Raw genomic sequence first — 12,298 nt, 5'->3', positions numbered from 1 at the left:
GTATATCAAGGCTCTATCCATTTCTTTCAGGGTTTCCAGTTTGATAAGGTAACAGTTTTAAAGCATGCCCTATGATTCTCTGGCTTTCTTTGGTGCCTGTTGTGATGCCTCTCTTTTCATCTCTAATCTTATGAATTTGAGTCTTCATTTAATTTATCAATTTTATGATTTTTCTCAGAGAATCAACTCTTCATTTCACTCATCTGTTTTTTGTTGCTTGTTTTTTTGTATTCTGGTGTTTGTTATGTTTCTATTTTATTGATTTCATTCCTGAATTTGATAATTTCTGCCATTGACTCCTTTGGGGTGTTAGTTCTTTTTCTTCTAGATCTTTCAGATCTGAAAAGTGTGTTGTTAATATGAGTTCTCTCCAGTTTTGTTTTGTTTTAATGTAAGTGTTTAGTGCTATGAACTTGCCTCTTAGATCCACCTTCATTGTGTCCCATAAGTTTGGGTGTGTTGTGGTTTCTTTTTCACTAAATTCTAAAACGTTTTAAAATTTCCTTCCTAACTTCTGACTTGACCTAGTTTTCATTCAGTAGTGAGTTGTTCAGTTTCCCAGAGTTTGTAAAATTCCTATTGTTGATATCCAGCTTTAATCCATGGTGAGCAGATAGGATGCTAGGTGTTATTTTAGCCTTCTTGTATATGTTGAGCCTTGCTCTGCGTCCAAGAATGTGGTCGGTTTTGAAGAAAATTCCATGACCTGCTGAGAAGAAGGAATGTTCTTTTGTGTTTGGGTAACATGTTCTGTAGATATATTCTAACTTTATTTGATTTGTAACAGTACTTAACTCCAGCATCTATCTGTTTGGTTTGTGTCTGAATGACCTGTCTGTCTATTAGGGAGAGTCACCCACTATTACTATAGCTGTAGTAGTGTTTCTTTTATGAACTCAGGTGCCCTGTGTTTAGTGCATATTGTTTATAATTGTGATATCCTCTTGGTGAATTTTTCCTTTTATGAGTATAGTGCTCTTCCCTACCTTTTCTGACTTCTTGAAGTTCATTTTGTCAGCTATTAAAAGTGCTACATCCGGTTACTTCTCTGGTCCATTTGCTTCTCCCATCCTTTTCCCCACAGATCATGTCTACCCTTGCTGATAAGGTGTGTTTCTTGGATGCAGCAGAAAGGTGGAACCTGTTTTCTAATCTAATCCTTTACTTTGAGTCTTTTTATATTGTGGGAATAGAGGCCATTAATATTAAGAATTATAAGTAAACAGTGTTTATTGATTCTTGTTATTTTGTTGTTATAATGTGCCCCCCACCCTGATTTTCTGGCCTGGGATTATTTATTCTTCTTTTTTGTGTTGTTACTCTCTTCAGATTGATGTTTCCCTTCCAGTGCCTTCTGCAGAGCTGGACTGGTAGACAGATTTTGCTTAGTTTTGGTTTTATCATGGAATACCCCCCTCTTGTGATTGGAAGTTTTGCTGGGTGTAGTAGTCTGGACTGGCATCTGTGGTCTCTTAGTGCTTGTGGAACAATTGTTCAGGCCCTGCATATTTTTTAGAGTCTTCATTGTGAATCTGGGTGCTACTCTAATGAATCTGCCTTTGGATGCCACTTGGTGCTTTTCCTTTGCAGCCTTTAACACTCTTTCTTTGTTCTGTATATTTAGTGTTTTGGTTATTGTGTGTTGTGAAGAATTTTTTTGGTGGTCCTGTCTAGCATCTTTGCTAGGCATCTCCTTTAAATTAGGGAAATTTTCTTCTATGTTGTTGAAACTGTTTTCTGTACCTTTAACCTGTGTTGTTTCTTCTTCTCCTCCTCCTCCTCCTCTCCTTCCTCCTCCTCCTCTTCCTCTTCCTCCTCCTCCTTTTCCTCCTCTTCCTGCATTCATTCCTATTATTCATTGATTTTGTCTTTTCATAGTGGATGTTTTGTGTTTGAAGTTTTATAGACTTAACATTTTCTTTGCTCGAGGTCTCCATTTTTTCTATCTTGTCATTGGCATCTAAGGCTATTCTATCTCCTGTATTCTGTTGATGAGACTTACCACTGAGGTTTTTGTTTGACTTCTTAAACTTTTCATTTCCAATTTTACCTCAGTTTGGGTTTTCTTTAGTGAGTGTATTTCTACTTTCACATCTTGAACTGTTTCCATTATTTTGTTCCAATGTTTGTGTTCTCACAGACTTGATTAATGGATTTATTCATATTCTCTTCAAGATCCTTGAACGTACTCATAATTGCTATTAGAAGTCTTGTGCTTCAGTTATATTGCATTTCTCAGTGCCTACTGGAGGAGGATTTCTGGGTTCTGGTGGTGTCTAGGCATCTGGGGTTGGGATGAGTCAGGTGACTGGATGCTTATCCAGTCTTATTTCTGTTGGGTAGGATGCTGGTATCTGGTCTGTTGGGTGCTCCAACCCTTTCCTTTTGCTCTTTCTCTCTCTCTCTCTCTCTCTCTCTCTCTGGACCTCTGGATCTTAGGAAAGCCTGTGGGTTTCCTGGTGGGTGGCAGAGTAGAGCTGGGCCAGGAGGAGAGACCGAGAGAGGCCATGGGAAGGAACTAAGGGTATCCTATCTGCACCAAGAGGCAGGGTCCCTAGGTAGTTGGAGGTTTGGTGGGAGGGGATCCCTCAGATAGGCTGCAGTAGGACAAAGAATAATCTAGAGAGACAGGGATGAAAAAAAAATCTTTGGGGACGCTGGCTCTGTGCCAAGAATTGGAATCTCCAGTGAATGGAAGTTGAGATGGGAGGAGCAACCACTTCAAGCAGCATCAGAGTGAAAATCACTTTTGTGAGTGCCAACCCTGTGTGGCCACTGGGGCTCCAGGGATCCTAGGAAGGGGCTCAGGCAGAAGATGGTGGGTGGACTCAGCAGATTGTATTTATATGTTGATTCTTTATATGTGTATATAACAACAATGGTGAAGGAGGAGGAGGCTGAAAATTTTGGAGGGAACAATAGGAGAGGCAGAGATGGGAGGGGGTAGGAGGAGAGAGGAAGGAGAAAATGGTGTAATTATATTTTAATTAAATTTTAAAAAAACAACAGAGTTATTTGACTATCAACTGGAAGCCTCTGAATCCATGAACCAAAATAAACAGTTTTTAAAAAAAGTTGTTTGTTTCAGTTATTTTGCTATAGCAATTGAAAGCTTATTAACACAATAATCAACTTAAAAATTGGAATGGTTTGTTTGGGATTATAATTGGAGGCTCTATCTATCCATCCGCAGTTGGTTTGCTGTTTTGGGGCTTGCTGTGAGATCACACATCACTTCGAGAATTTGAGAGTAAGGTCAGAATAGCAGTTGTATCATGCTTGCTTTCCATACACAAGGTCCTGCCTACTACGTCCCTGGCTCCCAGCTTCTTCCTTCAATCGAGAAAATAAGTGTCTTGTTTGTTTTTGCAGTGCTGTGGGCCAAAACTAGAGACTGGTCCATGCTAGATAAGTGTTTTGTCACCAGCCTGCCTGGTTCATGGCAACTTGTTACAGCAGCCTGTACCAAGTTGAACTTCTGTCTAACATTTTTTGTGACGACATTTTTTCTTGCTTTCCTATGTTGTTAAAAATGCTAATGGGACAAAAGAAAAAATTAATTTTAAGGAAACTGTCATAATGAAAAAGAGACTTCTGTATTTCAACCATTATTCTAGACTGCGATGCTGTCTTTTTTCCATTTATTTATTTATTTATTTATTTATTTATTTATATTCTTTTCTTAAGCTTCTCTGTCTTCTCGAATGTCTACCTTGCCTCCATAGTGGCTGGACTCAGAAGCAGGTTGCTTCTGATGAAACTGAATTCCTTTAGGAGTTCATTATCAGTTTTCATTGCTTGGGATCTGTGTAACCCACACGGTATTTGACATTCCCCAGAGACTGGCTGGTTAATTCTACAGAATTAGTTTCTATCTTTGGGGAGGAATTTCTGGCATTAATTTTTAACCAAGGAAATACTTTATTTCTAAAAATTCAGTCCCCTCTCAGATTGCCACCATTGTATGTTTACTCATTCTTCCTCTTTGCATTTGGAGCATGAGATGGTCTCAGTGAGAAACTCCTCCATGAGCTTGGGTATTTGGACACTGATTTTCAGTTGGTGGCTCTGTTTGTAGGGGGGTGGGTGGGCTAGGTGCTGTACCTGCTGGAGGAAGTATGTCACTGGGGGGCAGACTTCCAGATTAAAAGCCTCATGCCATTTCCAGTTCCCTGTCTCTGTTTCTTCCTCAGCTTCCTGCTCCTGAAGCTATGCTGGCCACTGGCCATGCTTTCCCACCACAACAGACTCCTATCCCCCGAAACTTTAATTCCAAATAAACTCATCCTGAAGTTGCTTTGGTCATGGTGTTTTATCATAGCCACAGAGGAGTAACTAACACAGAGCAGATGGGAAAGATTTAAACTAAGACTATCAGTAGCATGGAATAAACATTAGTTATTTCCTGCGTCTCTGGAAGGATTTGCTTTTGCTGGCAGTTTGGAGATGCAGTCCTGGTGGGAAGGCATAATGTTAGGTCTGTGAGGCAGTTCACAAATGTATGTAGCAGCCAGAGCTACACAGTGAGACCTTGTCCAAGAAAAGTAGAAATAGAGCTGAGCACTGTTTCCTGCAGGAATTCCTTGCAAATGTAATGTGACCAAGTGCTTCATGCTCCGGCCACTATGCTCTCCTGATCATGATAACCTTACCCTCAAATTGTGAGCCAAAACAATCCCTTTCCTCCTTCAGTTGCTTTGGTTAGATATTTTGTTCCAGAAAGGCATAAAGTAACTAATAGATTTTTCACATTAATAACCTGAGTTAAAACATTTTCCACCTGTTCTCAGTCTACAGAGAGGGGAGATTTTACAGGATATCTTAAAAGCAAGAAAGCCATGAGTAAACATAGGAACATTTTTGCCTTCTGCTGTCATATAACGAAAAAACATGGGATGAACAACACAAAAATAATGAAGAGGGTTAATGAGATGGTGGAGAATGAGTGGGTATGGACACAGGAGGGAATAGAAATGAATTTCTCCTTGTGTTTCTGGAGATACAGTGAGTTTGTTCATGCAGTTAGTACATTTCCGTTGTGCAATACCTAGCACTGTTAACCAATATGCCGTTATAGCTTTACTTTTGAACAATGTGCATTTACCTTATAGGTAAAATCTAAAACATCATAAACATGTAGAATCAAAAATATAAGCAAAAAAATTCTGATATGCTCTACTATCTTATAATCAGCTAGGTTTGACTGCATTCTTAGCTGTATGTCAAGGCCATTTTCATGCAAGGAACCCTGTAATGTTAATACTTAATCTTTAACAAAGGTGTCAAAAACATCTTCTGGCATAAAGAGTGTCATCAACAAATAGTTCTGGAAAAACTGAATCTCTGCATGTAGAAGAAAGAAAGATCACATCTGTTACCCTGCAGGAAAACTCATTCAAAATGGACCAAATACCTTAAGGTAAGACCTGAAACGTTGCGATTGCTAGAAGACACAGGGGAAATACTTCAAGAATAGGAAAGGATTTCCTGGAAAAGAGCCTAATTGTACAGGAAGTGAATTTAAGAGTTGACAGACAAGATTGCATAAGATTAAACTGCTTCAGTGCCCAGAGGAAGCAGCCACTGCAATGAGAACCCAGCCTGCTGAACTGGTAGGTAGGAGACCAATGTTTGAAAACTACAGAACCCAAAAGTTAAATTCCAAATATCACATAACCAATGCATGAGCTAATGAACTGAATAGATAGCTCTCCAAGAAAATAAAACATAAATGGCCAATAAAGATTTTAGGATGTGTTTAATATACTTGGCCATCAGGAAAAAAATTAAAATTACTTTGAGATTTCATGTCACCCCAGTTGGATCACCAAGCAGACAAATGACCATGAGTGGTGGCCAGGATGGAGGGAAAGAGGAATCTTTATTTATCTTAAAAATATAAATTGGTACAGCCAATATGGAAATCAACATGGAGACTCTTCAAAATACTGTAAACTCCCCATACAATCCAGCCATACCTCAAGGAGTCTTAAGTCAGCCATGGAGAGCCTTGGACATCTGTGTTCACTGCTTCTGATTCATAATGGGGCAATGAACAAACAGAAAGGGAAAATATGGGTGAATCCACACTACGGAATCACCTTCAGTTATAAAATAGAATTGAATCATGACATTCATAGGAAAATGGATGGAAAGAAGCCAAACTCAGAAGACAAATATCATGTTTTCTTTCATATGTAGAGTCTAGATTAAAATTTATGCACTTACTGTACACACGTACACACGTGCGCATGTGTGTGTGTGTGTGTGTGTGTGTGTGTGTGTGTGTTTAGGATATGGAAGTAGTAACTTACTATGAAAGAGAGAAATATCCAAAGGGAGGGGAACAAGAGAGGGAAATAGGAACTGTGTGTCATGAAATCAGAAGGTGGAAGGGATTCATTGACAAGACACTGAGCAGGGACATTGGGGAAAGGCACCAAGGCAAATAAAAATAAACAAATAAATAATATGTGTTATGAAAATATCTCAAGGAAACCAATTTCTCTGTACACTAGCCAAAATTTTAAATTTTGAAAGACTATTGTAATTTAAAATTATCTCACTTCATATTTTTTCTTTTTCAGTAGCTTTAAGTATTTATAGTTCTATCAAGAAGTTTTATTTTGAGACAGGATCTTATTATATTCCGCAAGCTGGCCTCAGATTCATGGCGATCCTTCCAGTGCTGGAATTACAGGCATGAACTGCTAGGTCCCCTTCAGTTAAGGTTTAAGGTTTTGTATAGAGTTCTCTAGACAGCTCCCATCCTTCCTACGTCTTCTCCTTAGATGCATCCTTCCCTTAGCTTAGCAAGTCAGGGCTCTAGCTTAGTCTGATTTGATGTGACAGTTCTGCCAGTCCTTCAGTCCCCTTGTTCCTTCCTTTACAGTCTAGTGATGGCTGTCTCACTTTGCCCAAGCTTGTTTATGGCTAACTTTTATGCTCTCAGAAGCATTAGGTCCAGCAAGGATGGAAACCAGTCAAGCTGAGTCTAGAAAGCCTCTGGTGCTCTTCTACTTAGCTTAAAACCCAGTTCACGTCTGCCCTTCTAGTCTGGGCAGAACAGCTTAGCACACATGGCATTTTGAAGCATCTTGTATGTTCCAAGCATTGAGACTCATTCCAGAAATGCAGAGGTAAATACTTAGTGTACTAATGATTAAAAGAGTAGAAGATGAGCCGAGAAAAAAAAAAGTCATAATGCAGCAGGTTAAATATCAAGTTGGAGGAAAGTCAGCTGAACTGGTCATAGTTCTGCTTGGAAAATGGTCACAAAGATGGGATGGAGAGGAGTAGGTAGAACAGAGTGAACTGAGGTTTGGACCTGAACAAGAAGTCACCAAGTCTTTAGTAACAAGCATATGGGGCATTGCAATGGAAATGTGTGAGCAGCTGTCCAGAATATTTGGCATCCTTTGGGTATATGGAATCACATACTATTGGTAGGATATAAAGTATATGGCAAGGAGAAGCAACAGAAGAGAGACAGTTCAGCCTTTACTATCTCATCACACCCTTGGGTCTCCCATTATTTTTTACTGCAGAACCCAAGGGAAAGTTCCACACTACCATTTTAAGTCCTCAGGGTGAAGAGATGATGTCTATGTTACTGGGGTTACAGGTATCTCCCCCTGAGTGTCATGAGAAGAGAGGCAGTTGATGCTGGTCAGATGCTACAATTTCCCTCATTTCCACAGTCAATGCACCTTTTACAGCTGCCTAACAGGATGGTTGATGGCACATGAAGAGAACATCCTTGTCTCCTTTTCAGATTTACCAGGCACAGTATCTAGAAAGTTGCCTTAGAATTACAAATTTTTCCTGGTTCCCCTTGGGTTGTGTTTGCACCTCCACCCTCTCTCCTTTCCTTTATCTCCTTGTTGTCTGGGTATTTCTCTCTACATGACACCACTGCTTGGTAAGCTCCTCATGTGTGGATCAAGTCTTTCTTCCCCACCAGCAACTGAAGCAGCACATAGAAGATCCTACCTTTCAGTGCAGAGATCTGTCAGAAAGTTCAGCTCTCCCCTGCACTCTATCTAAAACCAGGAGCCATGGAGAACCAGGTCTAGTAGCAGAAAACCCGGTCTAAAAGCAGGAAACAGATGCTCTATACCTGAAATCCATCAACAAGACAAGGGGAAAAATAGTGTTTTTCAAGCACTAGAGATGACAAGAGCTATTGGTAAGTGTGTTGCATTCTCAAGGTAGAAGTAAAACTCTATGTTCTTGCCTTCCAGCTACTGTCATGGTTGTGACATTTTAGAGAGTGAAGACAGTGTCTTTCACATGCATTGTGCCCAATACAACCTAGAGTACTGATCATATTGTACGAGCCATTCTTTCCACACAGAGAAGACTGGGTCCTGATGTTTAACTTGCTCTTGCAAAAAAAGAAACAGTGTATCCAGGAAGGGTGGCACATGCCTTTAACTCTGATACTCAGGAAGCAGAGGCAGATCCTTCTCTGTGAATTCAAGGCTAGCCCCATCTAGTAAGTTCCAGAGCTACTTAGTTAAGACTATCTCAAAACAAGCAATCAAAAAAAAAAAAAAAAAAAAAAAAAAAAAGCCTGTGAAGGAACAGTGTAACACCCTCCTCAGGGTCAGAAAACCCCTGTGCTCACGAGGTAGTTCAGCACCACCAGAGGGTATATCAGGGCGGAAAGCCCAAGGGAGGAGGAGGCATTACCCAACCCTTCTTGTCTTCCCAAGCGTAGTATCCATCCCTTGGAACTCCAAGGATACCAGGCTACTGTCAGCTTCATAGTACAGGGTGATGGAAGGACCATAGGTTGGAGAGGACACTGACTCATAAACTGAGACAGGTAAATATTCAGGATCCTAAACTTATGAAGGTGTCAGTGGCATTTGGGAGCAGGCAAGTCACCCTCCTGTCACTTCAGATAAAGGTAGGCTCAGACCAGAGAAGTAGTTTCGTAAGGGAGTGGCAGAGGGTCAGAAAATAGTTCTGCTTTTAGATGGTCCAGTGTCACTTCCTGACCCTTCATCCTCACTTTCTGTTCTTAGGTCAGATGCACTGCTTCTATGGAAACATCCCTCTCCCCTCAAGAGCTCATTTGAGACCGCCTACTTACTTTAGGCACCTCTTTCTTGAGGATGCTACTTACCCCTCTAAGGCTTATTTTTGACATCCTTCTTAGCATTCTGTACACACCAGTAGCCTTTCCTCCTGTCCCAGATCCTAATTTTCCTGTTTCATCATTAGGCATTGAACAGTGATCCAGCAATGTGGCCTGTCTCTGAATCACCCAATACAGACTGGGGCAGAGCTACCGTGGCAGTCCCAACCTACACAATGTGATTTCTGTAGAAGCTGTGTTTCCGTGGAAGCTGGAAGGAGGAACGACACCCTGAGCTCCTAAGGTGAAAGATGGTAAAACTGCTGTACCCCAAACAGAAGGCACAAACGTTTCCCTACCACACATCTAAGATCCAGAGGCGAGGAAGGAAAACAGGAAGGAGTAAGGAGTCTGGTGTTTGCTGGGAACTGGATGGCTGGTAGGGGTTCAGAGCACTACAGCTGGAAAAGATCAATGTTTTAAAAATAAATTCTGATGTTTTGCCACAGTGAGGTTTTCATTTTTTTTTTTCTTTTGTGTTTTCTTTATCTTTTAATGGAGGCTTTCAAAGACAGCTCTTCAGAATATCTTCTGAATTTGGCTATCTTTATTTATGTTCTTAGTTGGTAGAACTGGAAGAACTTGAATCAACTCCATTTCCAATTTAATTAATTATAGCCAGGAATGTGTAGCTCTGTTTCTGACAATCCAATGGAGCCTGTTTTGGGGAAGGCTTTGGGCTGTGGTTCAGAAGGGAAAGTGTCACAAGTTGACGAAGGCTTCATGAGCTCATATTAATGTTAACAAGAGTACTTCATTGAAAACAACAGACTGGTTGAATGAATCAATATGGCTTTACTGTCATACCCTCCTTTTTATATTTTACAACTTGCTTCAGAAATGTAAGCATTTTGTGGAGATCTGAGTTTGATTCAATTCTTAGTTTATTGTGAAAATTCTCCATTAAAAAGGGAGAACTGGCATGTAAAATGGCCCAGCTTCTACTGCTAATTGTTTAGCTGGGTAATTGAAATGCAAGCAAGGGCTCTCTTCCTTGACTGTCTTCCAAACGAGGCAGTGAGCCAGGCCTAGATTTTGACCCTCATCCTAGGGTTTCCTCTGCCTTTTCACTTGTTAGGTTGGTGTTGGAAACTCTTTTGAGTCCTTTGTCCTAGTATTTCATTTGCTCCTTACAAAAATTTGCAGCCGAGGATGCCATGTACTCAGCCCAGAGAGTAGAGACTCAGACTTGTAGGGCAGGAAGCCAGTGGGAGCTCCATCTCCTCACAGGATCGTTCTCATTTTTCAGCCAGTTCACACATTCAGAGAGGTTGTCCTCCTCATCATCATCAAGAACCATCAGTCAAGATTTGAGAACGGGATGTGTGGAGATGCAGGTGCCTGACACTTTCTTAGGACTGAGCTAGCCTTGAGAGGGAACCTCTCCAGCTCTGCAATCAGATAGTGACCTTGAGTTTCTTTCCCCCATCATGTTCACCTTCATACTGTCTTACAGGTGGGGCAGATAATAATGGCTCCTTGCTGGAACCACAGTGATGAGACTACAGAGTTCATACTGGCAGGCTTCCCAAACCTTAACGGCACAGGGGTGGAACTGTTCTCTATGTTCTTTCTTATTTACCTGTTGACTCTAACAGGCAACGTGTTGATTGTGGGGGTGGTAGGAGCTGACCATCGCCTGCAGACGCCCATGTATTTCTTCCTGGGTAACTTGTCCTGCTTGGAGATTCTGATCACTTCTGTCATCATTCCTAAGATGCTGAGCAACTTCCTCTCGAAACAGCACACCATTTCCTTTGCGGCATGTATCGCTCAGTTTTACTTTTACTTCTTCCTCGGGGCCTCCGAGTTCCTCCTGTTGGCTGTCATGTCTGTGGACCGCTACCTGGCCATCTGCCGTCCTCTGCACTACCCTTTGCTCATGAGTGGAGCTGTGTGCGTTCGTGTGGCCTTGGCCTGCTGGGTGGGGGGACTCCTCCCTGTGCTCGGTCCCACTGTGGCAGTGGCCTTGCTTCCTTTCTGCAAACAGGGTGCTGTGGTACAGCATTTCTTCTGCGACAGTGGCCCATTGCTACACCTGGCATGTACCAACACCAAGAAACTGGAGGAAGCTGACTTTGTCCTCGCCTTTCTTGTCATTGTGTCCTCGCTCGCCATTACTGCTGCATCCTACGGCCAAATAGTCCTGGCTGTCCTGCGCATCCCTTCTGCTTCTGGTCGCCACAAGGCCTTTTCCACCTGTACCTCTCACTTGATGGTGGTCACCCTCTTCTACGGAAGTGCCGTTTTTCTCTATGTGCGGCCATCACAGAGCGGCTCTGTGGATGCTAATTGGTCGGTAACAGTGATAACAACATTTGTGACCCCTCTGCTGAATCCGTTTATCTATGCCTTGCGCAATGACAGAGTCAAAGACGCTTTGAAAGACTTGTTCAGAAAGGCAGTAGCAGAGCTTTCAGCAAATTCTTTCATTTTGGAAAGTTTGAGAAAGAAGACAGTGAGCTGAGAGTAAAGGGACTCAGCCTCAGAGTCATCCTGACTGCCAGCTCTCTCTTCATTGTGAACACCATGAAAGGAGCCGCAGTGAGTTCCAAAGATGCCAACTCTGCATTCCCGTTTCAAGTAAAGTGTATCAACTCTGCCTTATGCCTAGTAATAACAACTCACACTAGTTTTAACATTTTGTTTTTATTTTAATTATCTCTCTATGTGGGGGAAATGAGGTTTACACAGGAGAGATCAGATTCTCTGGTCTGCAGAAAGGAGAGGGGTCATGGCTAGATAATAAAGGCGGCCAACTTCCAAGATGGCTTCTTCCTCACCCTTCTGGTCTGAGGTGAAGGTCTTACAGCTTAAAACAAAGGCCTGGAAGGTTTACTTTCTTCTGACAATGGGCCCTCAGCTGATGAACTATTCTATCTTTCTTCAAACTGATCAACCCTAAATTAGGGGAGGGAAGCTGAGACGGGTTTGTTTGTTTGTTTCTCTCCTTGAGTGACCCCTCTGCTTTGCAGAGGGTTTTTTCTCTGTGTATCGGCAGCGTATCTGTGTTCTTCCCCCTCACACACATCTCTCTGAAGCTGAATCTGTCTGTTCCAGTTCTCATAGTTTGAGATTTTTCTGCTGCTACATCTCCCCCTTGAGAGATTTTTTTCTCCCTGTGGTATAATTCTTTAATTATAGAGGAAAAAT

The 12,298-nt window shown here is 41.6% G+C and overlaps 1 protein-coding gene across 1 annotated transcript; it reads left to right on the top strand.

Annotated features, from left to right (window-relative positions):
* The first annotated feature begins 10,577 nt into the window (after window positions 1–10,577).
* LOC127216250 (olfactory receptor 6S1) lies at window positions 10,578–11,830 on the top strand. The gene has a single exon (XM_051176874.1). It carries the CDS (start codon window positions 10,617–10,619, stop codon window positions 11,610–11,612), a length of 996 nt encoding a protein of 331 aa, XP_051032831.1. The 5' UTR covers window positions 10,578–10,616; the 3' UTR covers window positions 11,613–11,830.
* The last annotated feature ends 468 nt before the right edge of the window (window positions 11,831–12,298 follow it).

The sequence above is a fragment of the Phodopus roborovskii genome, unplaced genomic scaffold (genome assembly GCF_943737965.1).
Source record: "Phodopus roborovskii unplaced genomic scaffold, PHOROB, whole genome shotgun sequence".
NCBI lineage: Eukaryota > Metazoa > Chordata > Mammalia > Rodentia > Cricetidae > Phodopus > Phodopus roborovskii.
The sequence above is the reverse complement of the archived record's forward strand: the minus strand, read 5'-3'. Positions and strand labels throughout refer to the sequence as shown.